The sequence below is a fragment of the Macaca mulatta genome, chromosome 1, assembly GCF_049350105.2.
Source record: "Macaca mulatta isolate MMU2019108-1 chromosome 1, T2T-MMU8v2.0, whole genome shotgun sequence".
Classification (NCBI taxonomy): domain Eukaryota; kingdom Metazoa; phylum Chordata; class Mammalia; order Primates; family Cercopithecidae; genus Macaca; species Macaca mulatta.
Genome location: NC_133406.1, coordinates 73,319,962 through 73,342,630, shown reverse-complemented (window position 1 = coordinate 73,342,630; position 22,669 = coordinate 73,319,962). Strand labels below are relative to the sequence as shown.

General features: G+C 35.1%; 1 protein-coding gene across 12 annotated transcripts in view; it reads right to left on the bottom strand.

Moving 5' to 3' along the window:
• Positions 1-22,669, bottom strand: part of KCTD3 (potassium channel tetramerization domain containing 3) — a 56,510-nt gene that overhangs the window by 9,178 nt on the left and 24,663 nt on the right. For all 12 annotated transcript variants that reach the window (XM_015116160.3, XM_028843450.2, XM_077986374.1 and 9 more), the window contains 6 exon segments: positions 16,498-16,613; positions 9,886-9,973; positions 9,639-9,755; positions 7,563-7,733; positions 3,757-3,912; positions 19-115 (listed from right to left, as the gene is read on the bottom strand). In XM_015116160.3, the coding sequence (XP_014971646.1) occupies positions 19-115; positions 3,757-3,912; positions 7,563-7,733; positions 9,639-9,755; positions 9,886-9,973; positions 16,498-16,613 (745 nt within the window).

The window sequence follows — 22,669 nt, the reverse complement described above, 5'->3', positions numbered from 1 at the left end:
TTTACAGTAAAGTGTTACCTTTTTCCAGTAGATGAGAGTCTTACAAATAGTTTGTTGGTGATGGGAACAACTTTCTGGATAAACACCTGTTGATCGTCTCGCTCTCCAAAAGGTCCTTGATCAGAAAACAAAAATGTCAAAAAATTAAAATTTTAGTTCTTTCATTTTACAAAAGGAGCATTACTCTTAATACAAGAAAAGAATTTCTCATACATACCAATATGGTATCACATTTCAGCTCACAATCAGACATGGAATAAATGTATACAAGTACTTCAATTTGCATTAAAAAATTTTTAAAGAAATACACAATTATTTCTAAGTTATATTTTATACATGACTAAGGCTGTAAAAGCTAAAGGAAAAAATGTCCTAAGGTGCTACGTTAACAGTACTAGCCGGAGACCTGTTAAGATATTTACTATCTTTGGGGATGTGCTTAGATTCTTATAACTTAAAAAAGACATATACATTAAGTCATTTCATGTACTGATTTTACTTTTTTGAGAAGGCAACACACAAAATCTTAAAATATAAAGTGAAACTTCATCAGATGGAATGTAATTAGTTGAAGCTTCTGTTAACCACATTTCTTCCTTTAGTATTTCTTCTTTTTAAGGATGCAAATTAAAAAAACACACACAATTTTATATAAGGTAATTGGTAAACCAAAAGAGAAAAACAAAGTACAGTATGAAGACTAAAGTACAGCATAAAATTTACTACAGAGTTGCACCCTGAAGCTTTTCAATCTAAAATGAAAGATTCAATTATTTTCACTTTATTGTATTTGGCAAGACAGATAAATAGCCTATTATATTTTAGAAAGATCCTGAACAATAACGTAAAGAAAAAAGTTTTTGTTTAAAACTTAAGCATAAAATTTTAATAATTCTCTTTTCCCATTATACATAGTAGCTAAAATAGTATCAACTTACAATTCATAAAAAGTATTGTAAAAAGTTTTACAATAAAATTTTTAAAGACAATATATCCCAAGTTATGTTACATGAAACATACATGTACTTAATAAATGAACCAATGTCATCTTTATTATTAGTTAGCAAATACTTATACCGTACTTAGCATGTGCCACCGTAAATGTTTTCCAAATATAAAATTTTAATCACCATAATAACCACTTAAGGGAGGTGCTATTATTTACTATCTCCATTTTACAGATGAGAAAAATAAGGCACCAAGAGATTACTTAACGAAAGATCTCATAGGTCTTTATATGATGGAAGTGGAATTCAAACAAACCTAAGCTGTCTGGCTCTTCACTAAATATGCAGTTGCTCAATTACTGGAACTTTCTGATCTCTAATTTTATTAAAATGAAATGACAGTCCTCATTCAATAACTCATAAACAAGGTTAAAATAGTGACCATGAATAAAATAACTCAGAATAAAATAACTAGGAATGAGAAGACTATAGAACTGTATCTTCTCTCCCCTTGAACCTCATATTGACATGAGACTGACCCATAATCTATTCTTCATAGCTTAATTCTTTGCCCTCTCTTCCCCCACCTCCCATTTATAGTTTCCCTTCCCAAAATGGCTCCTTTCCTTGGAATACAAAATATCCCCAGATCTTTCTTAACTTTAATGAGGGAGAAAGTTGGAGGAATAAAAAATATGACCTTCGATCGCTTCTCGGCCTTTTGGCTAAGATTATGTGTATAAATATGACCTTTGAACTTCCTTGCCTTCCAACTAGCTCCATTACTTCTTTCTTTCATGGACACCTCCAACATCTATTACCCCATTACCTACTACAATGTAGATTCCACCTTTACCACTCTACTGAATCTGGACTCTACTCTGTTCCACTGATCTATATGTCCAATGATCTCTGAGGATATATATATTTTAAATACCACTATAAAGAGGAATGAAAAACCTCCCTGTCCCCTTTATCTTACTGGGTTTTATAATTAATTCACAGGGCTGTTTATAAATATCTTTGTATTCACAATACACATGCTCTCCTTGAACAATACATCTACTCCTGGGGCTTTCAGGTGCTTCTTATATGCAGAATACTCATAAACATAATTTCTAGTTAAGGTCTTTCTCCAGAGACCAGGTATATCTTCACACCACAGAATAGTATCCATATGCACCATCACTCAAAATACGTAAGTCTGAATTCATCTTTGTTTTCAAAATAAGTTATTCTTTCTATATTTCTGTATTTAGTAAGTAATACTCAGCTACTCCATTTCCCAAGAATCCTTAGGGTCACTTTAGACTCCTTCCTCTCTCATGCCTGCCACATCTAGTCAATGACCACCATGCACTTTGGTTAATAAATTCCTCCTTTCTGGTTTCCTTGTTTCACTCTCTTAAGTCTTCACTGTCAAGTTTTCTTGCATGCTCTTGAAAGACGAATTATATATATCACAAATCTAGTATCATTCTCAAAATTCTTCAAAAGGTCCCCATTACTTACAAGATAAAATCTAAATTTCTTAGTTTGATGTATAGATGCCTTCCATGATCTGGCACTGGCCTATTCACTCAGTATGTCTTAGTATTCTTACCCACATATCCTATAATCTAACAATTAATGACCTTCCTGACATTCTCCAAACTTGCCAAGTTCCCTTGGCTTCTACCCTTTTAACTTGCTGTTTTCTCTGCCAGGAATGTTCCAACCCTAGAATCTTACACACCCAACAAATGTCTATCCTTCATGTATCAGTTCAAACATTAAAACCTCTATGAAGTGCTGTCTGAATCTCAGCTTCCGTCAACATTAAGTGGGGTATCTACCTCCTAAATTGTCAAGAAGATTAAATGAGAGCATATATTACAACCTCTAACACAGATCCTGGCACTGTCTCCTCTGGGTTCTTTTTGACCTATGCCTTTAAGCAGAGTTCCAAAATACAATTGTTTCATTTAATTCCTACTGCTCACTACATCGTAAGTTGATGTTCACTGCACTTTTTAAAATGTCTAGTATCTAGAACACAAGCACTCAATAAATATTTATTGAATAAATAACAATATAAACTTCCAGTGCCTAGCATCATGCAGAGAACTGGGATTACATAACAACTGTTAAAACTGGTAACACTGCATATTTCTCTTTCTAAAAATCATAAGGCTGTGGTAGTAGAATTCTCTTAAGTAGCTTATAAGGACAGTAAGATTCTTTCAAATGGGGCCGGGGGTGGAATGATCTCTATGAAGACTGTGTATGTGTATGCACACGTGTGGATGTGAGTGCCCATGTGCACATGTATGTATGGTGTATAGAGAGAAAACCTAAACTAAACTTAATACACCTTTTGCTGAAATCAGAGAATATCAATGGAGACATTCTACACTGTTTCATAATGAATATTACCATGTCATCAAAATGACTCTCATTATATAGGAACATTTTCGAGCTTCAAATTTTATTTTCAGTAGATTAATAAAAAAAATTTCAAATATCAAATGTACACAGCTATCATAGTTTTAATAATAAAAGTAGCTAACGTGAAGATGACACTCTTTAAATGAGGAAACATTAATAAGAAGAAAAATGTGCTCTCCTAACATTTTAATGAAAAATGATGCAATAAAATAATTTCGTGAATTTATAGAATTTCATCAGAAAAATACACTAAAATTCTGTTTAGAATTTCAAAATTAAAATGAAAACTGTGTATTTAAAACTCGTTTTTATGGTTTTATTAGTTGATATGCTTCTTCTGAACAGCTAATATAGTACCTAAAAATGCCCTAAAATAACTCACCTATGTCATTTCCAGAGGAATAGCTACCATGACTTTCTGTCTCCTCCAGGGACAGTATCTTGAATGACGCTAAAGGAGTAGAACCTGGTTGAGTAGAGATCATTCCTCTGAATCGCGTTACTGTCCACGTCCGGACATGGTTATTATCTGCACAGACTAGCAAAGAAAGAGAACACAAAAGAATGCAAAATTACTTTTAAAAACTCATTTTAAGTTTTTTCACAATCATCTACATTAAACACATCAGAGTATAAGTGGCAAATGACATATTTATCTTAAAACTATACGTAATTTGTATCTACTTAACTGAGAAAACTGAGTATGCTTTACCTTGCTGAAAAATATAAGGTATGTCAAGTAAACCTACAGATCCTCATAAAAATAGCTTGTAGGGTATAAATGTAGTAAAGGTTAAAAATAATGTGTGTGTAAGAAAAAAGATGCTGAATATTGTCCTGTTCTGTGGCTAAACTACATAGTAAACAGTTTCCTGGTTTATTTTTCCTAACTATAGAAACTGTTTCTGCTTATGCTACTCAAATATTAACCTAGATCAGGACTTACCGAAAAATTATTGGCACAAATGACAATTGTCAAACATCTTAAGCAATCAGCTATTTATTGCCCACTCATCATTACATTAAGGAAAATTAAGATTCTATACTAAAGCTGAGCAATATTTTTATACAAAGAAAGTCTGCATTTAAAAAACATGCTCCAATTAGTTTTATTTTGCTAACAGAATATTAACTGAGCATATACTAAAATGTCTCCTAATCTATCTCTACTTTTTTTTGTCTGAGTAGATACTCTATTTGAAAATACACACCATACAATGTATTACTAACGCAAAAACTACTTTTTTGGCATGCTTTAATAAAAAATATACTAATTTTGCCATTCATGATTTTAGAAAATCTGTTATTATTAGCAATGAGCTATGAACTCATCCGTAAATATTAGGAAAGTCTCCAAAATTTCTTATATACACACATACATAATATTTACTACCAGGTAAAAATGTGTTACATATTTTACAGTTACACATATTTTAAACAAAACTTTAGAAAGAAATTTAATTTTGGCAAATAGAAATAAGTAACAACTGTGTACTTTCTATTCTTATGTAACAAAATTCTCAATTGCTAGACTGTCAGTTTTCTGGTGAAAAAGGAGACATTTTGTCCTAGGCTATTGAATTTCATGGGAAATCGTTTCCTGATTTCACTACTAAGCTTACTAGGATTCTGAAAAATAATTTAAATATTGTTAGTTGATTCAATTGGACAACTATGTCAACTTTGCTAGTATCGGTCATCATCTAACGTTTTTCTCTAAGGGATCAAACTGCACTATAAGGAAAACAATGTCATTACATATGTGTTAATATCCACCAGGTGGCAGAATAACATAACTGAGTATACATAAAATGCTCCAGATTTTTTCTTAAAAAGGATATTTCTCTTGATAAACTTACATAAGTTTCAAACCTACATGAAATATCTGATGTTAAAATACAAGTTTTACAAAGTAGTTCCTTGGTATCACATCCCACAATAACCATCGAAACATCACAGTAACCCTGCAAAACGGCCTATTTTCTCAGAGCATTGAGTTGCCTTATCTCATAACATTTATTCAGCATCTTTTATGTGTCAGAACTATGCTAAGTGCTGAGAATAGAACAAAGTTTCTGCTATTGGAAAACTTTTCTAATTATACAGAGATAATAAACAAGCAAATAAATGATTAAGTGATAAAGCTATAAGGAAAACAAAGCAAGGTACTGTTAGGGAAAGTTATTGTTGGATAGAGGTTTGGCTAATTTAATTTAAAGCAGGTTGCCAAGGAGTTCTCATTGAGAAGGGATTTGAAACGCCACCAGAATGACAAGAATGCAGCCAAACAAATATCTAGGGGCAAAACATTTCGAATAAAAAGAACAAACGCAAAAGTTCTCGAAGGCATTTTTAAAAAATAGAAAAGCCAACAGGTTAGAGTGTTATCAGCAATGAGAAAAGTGACACGGGAGTTGGGAAGAGATTTTAAAGGTAGGTAGAATCTAGAACAAGAAAAGCCATATAGCCCACGGTAGAAATTTAAATTTATTCTAAATACAATTAGAAGCCATCAGGAATCAGACTTGGTTTGCATTTCTAAAAGATACTTCTGGTTGCTGTGTGGAGCATGTACCACAGAGACGGAAAAGTTGAGAAGTTACTAGTTATCTAGGGGAGAAAGGATGATGATGTGAGACAGCAGACTGATAGCAATGAAAAGTGATTGGATTTGTGACATAATGTGGCAGCAAAGCCAACAGGACTTACTGGTGAATTGTACTATGTGGGAGGTGAAAGAAAGGGAGAAATCAAGGGTGATTCCTAGATTTTCAGCTTTAGTAGATAAGTAGATGGTGACACTGCATACTAAGATGGCTTTTGAGACAGAAATCGTTAAGTTCCATTTTGTCCAACTTAATTTGAGATGCCTATTAAACATACAACCAGAGATCCAGACACTGGATGCACAGGTTTGGAACTCTTTGGATGGTCACAGGTGGAGGAAAGTTTGGGAGCCATTGACATATAGTTACTTACTATTCAAATAACCGGGGAAGTGCAGATAAAGAAGAATAGAGAGTCCAGGAAAGAGCTCAAGGGCAATCCAACACTCAGCAATTGGACAAAAGAGGAGGCACCAGCACGAGTTAGAAAATCCTCAGTGGGGGAGGGGAATAATGTTTTATGAAAACCTAACAGAGACTGTTTTAGCAAGGCCTACTTATACCACAAACAATTACACATTCAATAAAAGCATAATCAGTCAGCTATGGACTGAGTTTCAGCTCCACATGGTGTTTAAATAGATTGAGAAACTTTCACTACATCTTTCACAAAAGATGCATTATCTTCTAGCCAGACTTCATAAAAACAAATCTGATACATGAAAACCACGTTTGTAAAAGTTTTAAGTTGGGCAGGAACTGCTCTACAAAAGGAGTTAATGTAAGACTCCTCTAGAAAGCAAGCTCTACTGACATACCCAACTCACAATACAACTTTCACAAAGCCTTTTAGAAATCATCTTCCATACACAATTAATTTCTTCAATAGAATTTTACTTTGTAATCAGAAAGTACTATTTGTTAAACTTGAAAATTAGTACTTAATTTTTTATGTATCCAATTAGTATTTAAATTTTTTAAAATTGTATATGACTATAAAGAACTACAAACCCATGAAAAGGTTTTCTTCAAATAATCTTTATAATTTTAAATTTTATTATTTTTATGAGATGACAAAATATCAAAATACACATTTAAATCTACAGTTTTAGCATTAAACCATAAGATAACCTGATTTATATTAAAAGTAAAAGTTGAAAAATTTAATAAAAATTCCTCTTAGCAGGGTCAAAATAAATATTTTGCAATAAGATATGCCAAGAGAAAAAAAAAATCACACCTCCTAAATGTATGTATATTAAAACCAGGCAAAATAAAAACCATCTTTTTTTTTCTCTTTTTTGGTAGAAATGGGGTTTCACCAGTTGAACGCCTGAGCTAAACCAATCCACCTGCCTTGGCCTCCCAAAGTGCTAGGATTTATGGGCGTGAGCCACTATGACCAGCTCAAAGAAATCTTTAAAAGACGATCATAATTTCCTCAGTTATTAAACTTTTCTAGTACTTCTTCTAGTATATTTTTCTCACATAAACACTGCGTTTTCATTCTTTTAATTTGTGCGGGTACAGAAAATAACACACAAGGCCAAGTTCTTTACCAGTACTAATGAAATTATTTTACCTGATACAAGATGCTTCTCTGATAGCATGATTTTTGTTACGGGACTTCGGTGAACTGTGAAAGTCTGAAAAAGCTGAGGACCTGATCCAACTGTCTCTGGGTGTTGTACAATCACTCGTACTGCTCCAGAGCTCGTACCATAGGCGATCTCAATCCAGTTACCACTGACACCTATATCAAGTCGAGTTGACAGGTGATATATTATGGAATGATAATAAAAAAGCTACCCTTGCAAAGCTTCCCTATGATAAAATAGGCAGAGCTGGATTCACTGTTTATATCAGCCCTAAATCCAGTTCAGTAAAAAAAAATCTTAAAACTTCTCGGGTCATCTTAAAATCGTTATTTCCTTGATAAATCTTTTCCTAACCTTCACTTCAAGATGTAACTATTCACCTCCTGCCTTGCACTATTAGGTTCTATCACAGCAATTATAACACACTAATTCTGTACTTATTTATATGTCTAGCTACTTCTACTCCTTATTGACAAAGACTGAATCATAATCATCTTTTTATCTGTCACCTTACAGAGTACCTGAGACACAGTAGATACTCAACATAGTTTAAAGAATTCATAAATCTGCCATGCCAAGAATACTACATAGTATCCCAAAAGCAATATTCCTTATTATGTCTAGCCTAGAATTACCATCTGTTCTACTTAAACTACAATACTAAATCATTCTCAGATAGTGAAGCATTATATATAAATACTATATATATAAATACTATTGAAGTTTCAAAACACGGTGCTAGGGAATAAACATACCCATTACATTGCTTCCATCATACTTACAATATGTTGTTTCCTCTAATCATCTAAGGTTCAGCAGTGTCTTTTCTTTTCTTTTTTTAAAAAAGTGCCCAGTCCCCATCGTAAATTTAGATAGGAAAAATTTCAGCGACCTATACTCTTAAAAGCTTCACAGATAGAGAACCTCTTAGCTTTACTAGCTGTTCTAGTTTTACTAACTGATTCATCTGAAAATACCTGAATCAAAGGAAAAAAAGTATGTCATGAAAAACACTTCCTATAACCAGAAGATGACTCCATTTTTCATGTCTTAAAATCCCCGTCACAACAAAAGAAGTGCTTTGATTTGTAAAACTTTCCCAGTTTTATGCCTGCTTTTTAACTAGATTAAAAAAAAAAAAATCCACATCTCATTCTAGAGCAGGGGTTGGCACATTTTCTGTAAAGGGCCAAGTAGTAAACATTGTAAACTCTGCATGCCACACTGTCTCTGTCACAACCTCTCAATTCTGTCATTGTGGCAGAAAAGCAGCCAAAGACAGCTGGTGTCAAAAAGAGTCAGCTTGGCTAGAAATCCATGGTTTACCAAACCCTATTTCTAGAGCAATACAATTTAAGTCCTACTATGGTTTCAGTCAAATTCATGGGTATACTCTTGAATATTTCTTTCATACTAAAAATTATGGTTTCCTTTGTTAATTTAAATAAAATGATGACTTACATAAGCAGCACATCCAAACCTAGTAGTATTATTGAATATATATTAATGTTTATTAGAACTCCTTTCATTATAGGTAAATTTTAAATTTCCCATTTGTGTTTATCTCTTACTCCTTTATAGAACTAGTCTGTTACTTTCACTGCAATGGCCTCTAAAATGCACTGAAAGTTATAAAACACCTTTTTTCTACAGCTTAAATTTTTAAATTCCCAAGAAAATAAGCTTAGTTTCCAGTAGTAGTCTAAGAACTTTTTATTTTTTAAAAAGTTCCTAATTTTGAAGTGAAAAATTAGTTATTTTAATAGGAAGATAAATGTGCAGATTTGTTTTTGTAATTTCAGCTAATATTATAATCATATGGCTTAACAAATGCAATTCAGCAGAAGTTCCAATTTTCCACCTCAAATTATGTTTGTTTACTAGTCATGTTTGACTTCAGTATGAAACTTAATACAAATTTTAGACTTAGTAGAGATGAAATCCTTAGCACTGCAGTTCTCAAAAAGAAAGATACCAGTTTAATTTGACCTAGTCACACAATAAATTAATGAATAAAAAGATAAAAAGTCAAGAATGTATAAAATTGGCCATGTACTAACTTGTTTTGGGTGTGAGGTAAACACTCAGAGCAGTAATAGCATCATTTGAAGGATCATGATACAGTTCCGTTACAAGAAGATCATTATCTTTCATTCGCAAGGGGAACTTCTGCATATCTAAAACATAACAAATTTAAACAGCATTAAAATAAACAGCATATCTATTTAAAACTGATAGGTAATGTTTTCTTGTTCTCATTTAAAAAATTGCATTAAGCAGGAGCATTTTAAGGGACTGTACACTTACCTATGTAATATATTGATCCATTGTTACATCCCAGCAGAAGGAATGATCCAGCAGTGTCATAACTAGTTATAGGAACAACATCTTGAACCTGATGTAGTAAGAGTATTATTAGATGTTAGATAGTAAGTATAATTTCTGTTTTCTGGTCAATTTCCTCAAAACTTTGATTCTTCTGGTAAAGAGGCAACCAACATCCAATTTTAGTAAGGCTTAGGAAATAAACTTTCTATAGGTGCATGCATGCACACACATATACACAAACATGCTATAGAGGAGAACCCACCAATATACTTCCTTCAAAATATTTTTTTAATTGTATTTCCCACAGCAGTACTTTCCTTTCTCAATTTCGATGGGTTGTCTCCTCTTTTTTTGCATGTGATCACTAGATCGCAGCCCACTGGAACTGAAAGGCCAAGTCTGACCAGCTCCCTCTCTTTTCCCCTTCTCATACAAGAGATTAAACGACCTGTCCAAAGTCACACAGTAAGCAAGTGATAGAATTAGAACTAGTAAACAAAGCAACTGATTTCCAGAAAGTACTTGCTCCCTTGATAATTTATTATTTATCTGAAAAGGTGGTATTCTCTATTTTTCATTCTCCTTATTAAAGATTACTTGTTTTCTAGGAAATGGCAAGGCAAACAAAGTCTCATATGCATTTATTTTTTTTAAAGTATAGGAATTAAAAAATTAGTTTTTCCAGGAAAATCAATCTAGTTTACAAATTAATACCTTTCCATATTTGCGCTAAAAGAAACAGCAAAGGGCTTGAGTTTTACCACAAAACAAAACAAAAAGCGAACAAACAAAAACCATAAAAAGTGTGGGCGTGCTGGCTCATGCCTGTAATCCGAGCACTTTGGGAGGCCGAAGCGGGCAGATCGCCAGAGGTCGGGAGTTCAAAATCAGCCTAGTTAACATAGTGAAACCCCGTCTCTACTAAATATACAAAATTAGCTGGGTGTAGTGGCGCACGCCAGTAATCTCATCTACTCGGGAGGCTGAGGCAGAAGAATCACTCGAACCCGGGACGCAGAGGTTGTGGTGAGCCGGGATCATGCCACTGCATTCCAGCCTGGGCAACAGAGTGAGACTTGGTCTCCAAATTAAAAAAAAAAAGTGTTTGCTAGGATAGTTGCAATACTATTTTAGTAGAGTACTATTCTACTCTTCATCAAAATTAATCTTTCCTGTTTACAGCCAGGCCAGAGATGCCTATTAAGCTTCTTCATAGATGACACTTAAATGAATTATTAGACACCAAGTTTTGCTTCCAAGTCTAAAAAACTTCCAATAATTTAAAAGTTAAAAATGTTAAGGGACTTTTACTTTTCATATACTATATCTCGTTTTCATTTGAAAAGTTAAAATCTAAACATTATCTGCTTAACATTTAAGTACTTTTTATGTACCACATATTATCCAAGAGAACAAACACTGAACTAGAGATAAGGGATGTGGGGTACCTCCTTGCTCTCTAGGAGCTGGTAAACTTGTGAGAAAGAAAAATAGCAGACAATTATAGAATAGGCACTAGAATAGACTAAATACAATCAGAGGTGAGAGGGGAAGAATTGCCATCTCAATGCTGGTGGGTGAAGAGCAAATATCAAGGAAAGGTTCACAGAGGAAGTGAAGCTTGAACACTGAAGTCAACTATGAGTTAAGTAGGGCAAGGGGAAAGGGAATATCTGAAGAGCAAGTGAAAAAGCACAGAATCTAGTTTCATTCTAATTAAAAACAGGAATAACTAAAACTTGAAAATAATGCTTCCTCTAAGCTCTTCCTGATATAACCCTAATTTCTATATGTACCCTCTCAATGTCATGCAGTTACGAGTTACACTAGAAATATCTCAAAGAACTCAATTGTCATGCCCTATCCTGAGGTCAGGCTTTTAATTAAAGCCAACGCCAAAACATTTTATACCAGGTAAACATTAAGTGCTTTTCAGTGATATCAGTAAAGATGTCTAAAGGATGGAGGGGAGACTGCTTTACACACCACTAACCAATTCTCTTACCCAAGTTAACTAAATCATCTTAGCTCTAGCACTAAAGGAAAGGGCTTAAACTCCTACCCCAGAATCTTCATGGCAGGAAAATGGGGACAGATAAGGCCATGAGATTCTTCTCCCTTTGGATACTTTTTTTTTTTTTTTTTCCAATGAAAGAGCAGGAGGAGCCTAGCACTTCCCAAGGCACAAAGGCAAACATTTTAACCATTTATTCTCTGGGAGGACGGGCTCTAGGATTAAAGCCTTGCTACTTCTTTTTCTGTAACCCTTAATCATGATCTGCTTTTCTTTCCATGTCTACCCTTCAATACAGCGAGAACAGAGAAAGCAGAGGATAAGCAGAATCACAGTGAGTTAGTACCTGCTGAGTTCCCTCCTAGCACAAGCAAGGAAGCAGCCACTGTGTAGCCTCTTCTTTATCCTAACAACTTCATGGCAAGAATCCAAGAAACCATACTGATTAGTATGCATGGTTCAGTCATGTGGTCACAAATAAAATATGGAAGCGGATTTTTCTCTTATAAGGTAGCACACAGTGATTACCACTAATCTCTACATGTAAATTTAAATGTTTTACAGTTTTAAAATACCACTCTATCTTCCCATGTAAGGCCCCTAGAATCTTTTAACTATAATCTCTATACCTGTAAACTCATCAGTATTTTTTACAGGATGTTTTAACCTTCATCCATTAATTTTTAAATAATCACTTATCTAAATTTACCATTGTATTTACCACTTTCCAATTTCCTAATCACTGCTTAATGCATTCCATTTCTTCCCCTTCAAATACAAACAACCTTCTTCTCAAAAGGCATTTTTCTTTAGTAGTCCTTTCATTGAGGGTTATGAGTGAGAAATTCTCTCCGGAAAAAAAACCCTTCTCATTCAGGTAGTTTTGCTGTGTATAAAAACCTAGGTTGAAAGTTACTTTCTCTGCCATTTGGAGAATGCCCATAGTCGTCTTCTGGTGTCTACTAGTGGTGATGAGGAATCTGCTCAAAGTCTAATTACAGGCAAACTGTCACTATTCTGTGAATACTTTTTATCGTAATATATCTTTTATTACAGCACATTTAAACATTTAGGCTGCCAAGACTTGGTACATTTCTTTAATCAATAAATTCATGTCCTTTCTCATTTCTCCAAAATGTTAGCCGCTGTTATCTTTTCCAATATGGCTCCTCTACTCTGTTCCTACATGAAATACTTTCTCACTTTTTCCTCCTTTTTCATATTTTCTATCTCACTCTCTTGGCTTAACTGGAAATGATTTTCTCAGATGTGTCTGTCAATTTACTAATTTTATTTTAGCTCTGCTTCTATTTAACCATTAAATAAATTTAAAAAAAATTTTCAATGATCTTTTAAATTTTAGTGTTTTATTTCCCTCCATTTTCTGATTTGTCCTATTCCTTCAATACAGCAGCTTTCTAATTGTTCCATTATTTCCAATTTGGGGACTGCACATTTTTTATGTTTGATGACTTTTCATCATTTGTTTCCATGTGAAGTTTATAAGTTTTGGGAAGTTATTTTAGTAGAAATTACTTCTTCGATAGGATTCTTGTGTGCTCTCTTTCGTGAAAGTGTTCTAACTGGTGTCATGTCTGTATCTAGAAATGTAATTGGTTCTAAATCAGTTTCTCAAATTGGGGCTCTCATACAACAAAGGCAAGTCTTTGTGCTTCAATTCACTCCTAATTTGAATATGTTGGTTTCAATTTCTAATGGTTTACTCTTGCATCTCCATTTCCCATTCCAAGACACCAAACACACATCAAACTTTCTTGTTCCAAGACTATTGGGCAAACTTTTCCCAGTCCTCTCAGGGATTGAGAAACTTAAACCTTCAGATTTTTGTAGGAGGCTTAATTTCTACTGTCCCATGAAATCATGCCGGCTTTTGCTAAAATCCCAGATCCCAGAGCCTTTACTTTGGTATGTGGTATGCAAGTGTGTATAAACAAACTAGTCAATTAACATAATTTAATACATAGTATAAACAATATACATTGTTTCAATATTTGTATCTAATATTTCTCTATATAAATTTAGAATATCTAAATCTAAGTAAGAATCTCGTATTTCTTACTATAAATTCTGTAAGTAAGCAAACAGACCATGCTTAAGAAAGCAGTCAAGGCATAATACTGAAAAGTCAATCCTCTCTCTCCCCAACAAAATGTGGGCCCAGGATTCCAATGCCTGCCTTATTCCTATTCCTAATATGCGGAGGTCTGTAAACCTATCACACACACACAAAAAGTTTGCTTCTAACATCAGTGCTACAGGTGCCTCACAACAGGAAAGAGAGAAGCTAAATTAAACACAACTCCCAAATTCTTGTCCAGTCTAGTCCATCAGACTACAGAAATTCACTCTGAATTATTCTTCCCAGAACCAATATTTCCTCCCCAAACTCAGCCTCCACTGTGTACTTAGAGGCTAGGCTATCACTCAGATGGTACTATGGCTGAAGATCTCTATTTCTCAGAATACACATGAGTTATCTGATTCTTTAGGAAGTAAAGTACATAAAGCCTTTCCAGAGCTAACTTTCAAAGCTCTCTGCTTTGATATGAGAATGAAACATGTATAATCCATATTTCCAATACAAATCTAAATTTAAAATATCAACTTGAGAAATAGTGCCTAAAAATTGCTCTTATGCTATGTAACAGCCTAGGCTACCTACTTGACAATACCAATTAATTCCTTATTAATCTTCTTTTGTAACATAATTTTGTGTGTGTAGGCGGGGGGGGGGTATGGAATTAAACAAAAAAAAAATGGAAACAAGAAACAGAAACATTTCTTTAATTTTTTTTTTTTACTTTTATCTTACCTGAATCAGAGTCAATGCTTTTATAACATTTTCATTAATATTTTATTGAAACTGTCCTCATGATTTTGCAAAAAACTTTTAAGATTACATACAAACCTGCTTCATCTGACTCAAATACTTAAAATTAACCTTGATTATGTAACTAAAGAACTACATGGATCCCAGGTCTACTGCAAATATACTATTTATAATTTCTGCAGTACTTGACAATAGTCTTCAATGCCTTTCTCTTTACTCCTTCCTTACCCTTCTGTCACAGAGAAAGAAATGTCTCTACTCCCTGTGGGGTCAACCTTTCTAGCTGTGCTATAGATTCCACATACACTCTTGACTTTTATGGGACCAGAAATAATCTCCATTCTTTCAATCTTCAGGTCCTTCCGGCAACTCTTCTCTCTAGCTACAAGTATGCTCAAGCCTGTCCTAACCTAGAGGAAAAATAAAGCACCAAATATCTTTTTTTTCAAACCAGCATTGATCCTTAAGCCATCACTTTGATTCTCTGCTTTCCTTCACCACCAAACTTCTTGAAAGGTATTTGAATCTGCTGTCTCCTTTCTCTGATCTTTTACTTCCTCATTTCCTGCCATCTAGCTTTCTTCCACCAACACCTAACATATATATTTGAAAATGATATCTACTGCCAAAATTAATGTCATTTCTCAATCATGTCATGTTCTTTGGCTCTTCGTTGTCTATCCTGTCCCCTTAAATGCTAACGTTCCCCCAAAATTCTAATTTGGATTTTGCTTTCTTTCTATATACCCACTCAATGGAAAATCTTATCAATTTTTTTATCACATAAATATTATGGACTCTAAAGATTTCTCACCTTTCTTCTTTCCTAAATTCCAAAGGAGTACTTCCAACTATATACCTAACATCTACCTTGAATAACCATAGGAATCTCAAAGTAAACGTATTAATCAATTTAACCATTCTTCACTTGACCCACCAGCCTATCTGCTTCTCTTCCCACGTTTCCTATCAATTCAAAATACTACCAGCTACTGGATTGTCAAACTAGAAACCCAAAATTAGAAATACATTTCTCTTTCTTCAATTTCCCACATCAATCAGATAGCAGACCTGTCATTTTAGGAAGGTCTATGAAATATTTTTCAAATGTACTCATCTTTGCCACCTCGACTACCACTGCCGTTAGTTGAAGTGCTCTGCTTCTCGATTGCTGTATTGCTGTAGTAGATTCCCTCCTGACCTCCAGTCCACCTTTCATTTTAGCAACCACTGTTACCTTTCTAAAACATGGATCTGCTTATGTCACTCCCTGCTTAAAGTCCTTAATTCTTCCTCTTTCCTTTAAGAATCAGGTATTAACCTTTTTAAAGTCTTACCTCTTTCTTACTCCTCTCAAGTACTTGAGAGTATTTAGCGTGCTATCATCTCTGAACAGATTATGGGTTTTCACACAGATCTGTGCTCCTGTTCAGGAAATAAAATTTGCCTGGACTACCATGCTCAAGGCATTGAACTTCGAACATTTAAAACAAATGGAGAAACGCCAAACCACAGTTTAAAAAACTAACTTACTTTCCAAAGTAACTTAAACTCTTGAAAATATGCTCAAATATGCATCTAGTAAAAAAATTGACCACTACATTCATTCAATATTTGCATAATCGAAACCAGAAACAATATGAATTCTACAAGGAAAAAAAATACATAATCAGCATACATTTCAGAAATATTTTAACTTCTGTAATATGCTTTAGTTAAAACTAACCTGCCAGTGCTGAGTGACAGCATTCCACACTCCCACTTTCCCTGTATGACTCGTGGCCACCAACTGGTTACCAATAAAGAAGAGAGCATCTACAGGAACACCCAGGCTGAACACTCCTTAAATGACAATAAAAAATAAAAAGGTTAATCAGTCACCATTTTTATAATTAATCAAAACCTGGATTAAAAACATCTTAAAGGTGACAATTTAAACCTATTCTCATTACTACAAACTATGTGCTATACGTGTTTGGGGACCAGAAATAAGAAACTCACAAGCTCTTAAGCAGCTTACAGAACTACTAAAGCAAGGAAGAATCTGCTCCAAGCCATCTCACACTGCTCTAACACCTTATCCCTGAAGCTTGGTTCCTAACTTCAGTTGATCATCAAAATAACCTGATTGACAGATTTAAAATAAACAAAACAAAACAAAAAGGATCCTGGGATCCATGCCAGACTCACTAAATCAGAAAACCTACTGTATTGTTACAAAATCCATAGGCGAGTTAGATGCAGCTTGTCCATAGACCCGATATTTAGGAACTAGTGATCTGAACACACAGACTTGGCAACCTCAACTATCCACAATGTGTCTAAATTCTGGAAATAAGTAAAAAGGAGAAAAAAGCAGCAAGAAGTCACACAATACTAAAAACAAACATTCGGGCCTTTTACTCAGAGCTTATTTTAAACCCCATGTTTTCCAGCACTGCAATCTCAATTTAATTAATTCAAAAGACACTACATTAGGCTTTAGGATTAAAAAACACAAGACGACGAGATGTTACTAAGAACTTACACTTTAGTAGAGAAAAAACTGCAACCAATTATAATTTGATATAACAATAACAGAAGGATGCACAGGGTACAATAGTATCTATGGGGTAAAAGAGGGCATGTAAAGGTGGTTGAAAATATATCTTAGAAAAGAAGCCATCTCAGTTGGAGTTTTTAAAGGTTAATAGGAGTCCATCTAATTGGGAGACTGAATAATGGCAAGCTCAGGGAATCTGAGCAAACAGAAGATAAGTGTAGGTGAGCGAGGTTGTAATGAGCACATATCACAATCAACAGCAAAAGACCCAACAATGCCTAAGCAGAGAATTCTAGGCTCACCCTGGTATGGCATATTGGCCTTATACAGTTGTCTCTCTTTAGCAGAGTACTGCACTAGGAGTCAGGAGAACCTGGGTTGGGATCCTGGCTCTCAGAGTACCTTTGTTTGCCACTTTTTTGGTTCTTATCTCAACTACAAAATAGGGTCTAAGCTAAATGTTTCAATGATCACTTGAGCTTAAAAATGTTATAACTGGCCAGGCACGATGGCTCACGTCTGTAATCCCAGCACTTTGGGAGGCCAGGGAGGGTGGATCACTTGAGGTCAGGAGTTCAAGACCAGCCTGGGCAACATAGTGAAACTCTATCTCTACCAAAAATACAAACATTAGCTGGGTATGGTAGCACACGCCTGTAATCCCAGCTACTGGGGAGGCTATGGCAGGAGAATCGCTTGCACCCAGAGGCAGAGGTTACAGTGAGCTGAGACCACACCAGTGCACTCCAGCCTGGGTGACAGAGCAACTCGGGAAAAAAAAAAAAAAAAAAAAGTTATAATCCAATTCTAGCATTTAAATAGCATTATCTTTTATTTGAAAAACACTTTATGGGAAATATATTTTTTATCTAATAATGCTGGGAAATAAGTCTCACCTCTAAAATACTCTTTTATATAGATCTTTGGCTGCTTCAAGTATCAGTTTATTTATTTTTAAAAAGTACCTGTGCCAATACAAACAACTTCGTCAGCATTTAGCTGAGAAAAAAATGCATGAAACCTTGAAGCACTCATGGGAAAAACAAAGCAACTGAATGCAATTATAACATGCTTTAAAAGCATAAGCCAGAAAGATTACTGATTTCTTTTGAATCTTATACTGGTGCTAAGTATTTTCTTTGTGTTCAGAACTGTATGATACAGAAGACTAGTGACAAATAACACCTTGAAAACTTTTAATCAGTCTTGTAAAAGCAAGGCATCTAGCAAGATGATACATGACAAAAAGAAACCAAAACAAAAAACTTGCTAAGTATTGCCAGAAATCTCTTTTATATAAACATTTTAATTATATGTATAAAATCCATATTTACACAAGCATGCACATGAAACACATTATCTCAGCCCAAAAAGCTAGAACAAAATAAAGTACAACACACACACACAAAGCTAAGTCCTTTGCCCATTTCTTAATTGGTTAAGAAATGAACCTGCCACTTCAAAGCATAAAGTCATCAGTTCACATTGTATATACAATTTTAGGGATTCTACATAATAGTACTTTACTGATGATAACAAACAATGTGAACATGTTTTAGAACATGTGAAGCCAACTATATTCAGTATCATGGGCTATGCGAAAGGCAGAAATGAAAACAGGAAAACCAACTAACATTGATTACTCCAGAGAAGGATGAGGTTCTGGGAAATCAAGAAAGACACTCTGAATGGTCTCATGAAATTTAAAATGTCACTCCCACTTAGGCTCAACAATCCTGAGCACCAGTGACAGGGAAGACAACAGTATAAATAATGACCAGTTCCTGTTTAAGGGGCCCTCTTGGTAAAATATTGCTTATAGCGGCAACCCAGTAACTGTGTCTTATCTAAGTTATAATGAAGGGAGTTCAGCCTCTGGGAGAGCCCTATCACGGATATACCAACTCTAACAATTTTCTTTGGATAGTGTTGTCATGTTCTGAAGAACATCTGTTAACAACAAATGGCTTCTTTTACAGGGCATGAACAAATTACTACTGTACCAGCTCATAACATAGCTACCTATCACATTAGCCTTTGAACACCAAGCAAGTAATTAAATTTCCTTCACTTATTAGTATGTTACGAATAGCTACTTGAAAAAGGAAAAAGAAATCACAACTGGTTTACCTTCTGTTTAGTTACCAATGTATTATAATTTCAAAATTGTTTATGTTACATTTCTTTTTTCTTAAAGTTGTTTGGGAAGACTTAAGCTGTCGACCATGATAGAATAAATGGCACCCGATTATTCTCCACTTCAAAACAGCAATAAGAACAACAACAAAAAAAGGACAAAATACATGAAACAATTGTTTTTAGGTATTGGACAACAGGCAGCAGGGGACCTGAGAGATGGAAACACACTGACAAGCCCCCACATTACCCCCGGCTTTCTGCATAAGAGTACTTTCTATCACAGCATAGCAAGGTGAGACCCAAGTGATATGGTTTGGTTCTGTGCCCCACCCAAATCTCATCTTGTAGCTCCCATAATTCCCAGGTGTTGTGAGAGGAACCTCATGGGAAATGACTGAATCATGGGGACGGGTCTTTCCTGTGTCGTTCTTGTGATAGGGAATGGATTGTCTCATAAGATCTGGTTTTAAAAACAGGAGTTTCTCTGCACAAGCTCTCTTTGCCTGCTGCCATCCACGTAAGATGTGACTTGCTCCTCCTTGCCTTCTGCCATGATTGTGAGGCCTCCCCAGCCTGTGGAACTGTAAGTCCAATTAAACCTCTTTCTTTTGTGAATTTCCCAGTCTTGGGTGTCTTTATCAGCAGTGTGAAAATGGACTAATACACCAAATAAAGAGAGATGATTTCCCTGAACTGAGGAGGCGAAGAACTTGAGGCTAGAATTTGTAGGTACAGCACAAGAAGGAAGGGAACCGTGCCACAGTGGGGAAGGGGTGGCATAAAAGTTGCATAAGTGTTTTCCTAAGACCCTGGCTAAGGCCAAACTGCACCTGGGCAGGGCAAGAATCTCCAAGGAAAGAAAGGCTGCTGGCCAGGCGCAGTGGCTCACACCTGTAATCTCAGCACTTTGGGAGGCCGAGGCAGGCGGATTACGAGGTCAAGAGATCGAGACCATCCAGTCAACATGGTGAAACCTGCCTCTACTAAAAATACAGAAATTAGCTGGGTGTGGTGGCACACGCCTGTAGTCTTAGCTACTTGGGAGGGAGGCTGAGACAGGAGAATCCCTTCAACCTGGGAGGCGGAGGTTGCAGTAAGCCAAGATCGCGCCACTGCACTCCAGCCTGGCAACAGAGCAAGACTCTGAGAAAAAAAAAAAAAAGAAGGAAGAAAGAAAAGAAAAGAAAACAAAAAAGAAAAGAAAAGAAAAAAGAAAAGAAGGCAGGCAGGCAGCTTTAGGACTAAGAGGTAACTGGAGATATCAGATACCAGAGATCATATATGTGGGTAGATCGAGTAGTTCCAAATCAATACAAGTAGAGAGTTCTTGCTGAGCCCCTCAGGTATTCAGTTAAATAAGATTCCAGAAAAGCAACATCTTAAAAATAAGGACTACACCCTTGAAAAGGAGCCCTGCCCTAAAATTAAAAATAAAGCTAGAAGAGGCTACCTACCCCTAACAAAGTACTGAAACAAGCCTAACAGGTTCAAGATCCTTCAGTAATTTAATTGCCTGCCAGAACAAAGCTCACAACTTTTAAAGGAAGGCAACATGATTCATAACCCTACAAAATGTATCACACACACGTGTACAGCACATAATCAAAACTCTCTAGACATGTGAAACAGGAAAATGTGACCCAAAATAAAAACATGATAACCAGATATTGATATTAGCAGACAAAAACTTTAATGAATTAAACATCTATTATAAATACTAAAAAGTGAACATAATGAACAAAAAGAAATCTTAGCAGAAGAAACAAACTAGAAAATGGAATCAAAAAATAATGCTAGAGTGAAAAAGTCCAACATTTCAAATGAAAATTCACTAGATGAACTTAACTGCAGATTGAATACTGCAGAAATATAAAAGACATTAAAGGTAGATCAATAAAAGATACCTAAACTGAAGAACGGAGAAGAAAAAAATGAAATAAAAAATCAGGGCTCCCACAACCTCAGGTTAATAAAGTGATCTAGAAAGCTCAAAAGGAGGAAGAGGGAGGGAGCAAGGGAGAGATGGAGAAAAGGGGAAGGAGGACAGGTACAGGCCTCCCTCAACTGTGTCAACCAAAAATGTCTCTAGACATTTCCAAATGTCCCTTGGTGGATAAGATTTCCTTTGTTGTGAAACATAAATCTAGAATATGTAAAAAAAATTTACAAATAAGTAACAGGATGACAACCTCATCAAAAAGGTGGCAAATGATTTAGAGACACTTCTCAAAATATACAAATGGTCATTAAGTACAGGAAAAGATGCTCAGTATTATTAATTATCAGAAAAATGCAGTTAAAGCCACAATTAAAAGCACTGAACCATTAAAATCCACAGTAATGGCTCAAATTAAAAAGACAGACAATACTAAGTGTTGATTAGCATGTGGAGCAGCTGCAACTCTCACACACTGCAAGTAAAAATGTAAAAAGGTACTTTTGGAAAACAGTTTGGCAGTTTTTTGTAACCTTAAACATTGACTTTCCACATGACTAAGAAATTCCACTCCTATATATTTGCCTTAAGAAAGGATATTTCCACAGAAAGACTTCTACTTGAATGTTAACTGCAGCTTTATTCGTAATATCTCCAAATTGGAAATAAGCCAAGTGTCTATCAACAGGTGAATGGATAAACAAATCTGCCATATTATTTCAATGGAATACTACTCAGCAATAAAAAGGAACAGACAATTGATACATGCAACAACATGGATGAATTTCAAAAGCATTAAGTTTAATAAAAAGCCAGGCACAAAAGAATACATACTATATAATTCTACTCCTGAAATTCTAGGTAAAGGAAATCTAATCTATGGTGACAAAAAGCCTAAACTGCATAAACAATGCAGCTTATGTTGAACACTTTCTTTCCTTCTGGGAATCTGGAATCTCGGTACATACTAGGCAAAGGATGCTGACATAACTGGCCTCCAGTAATGATCTGGAAAACTAAGTTTCTAGTAAGTTTCCCTGACAGATATTTCACAAGTATTGTCACAATTTGTTGTTGTAGGAATTAAGCACATCCTGAGAGACTCCACTAGAAGAGAACTCTTAGAAGCTTGCTCCTGGTTTCCTTCAGACTTTGACCCATGTGTCTTTTGTTGTTGTTGATTCTGCTTTGTATGCTTTCATTGTAATAAATCATAGCTCTAAGAACCTCTATACGCTGAGTCCTGTGAGTCCTCCTAGCAAATCACTGAATCCAGGAGTG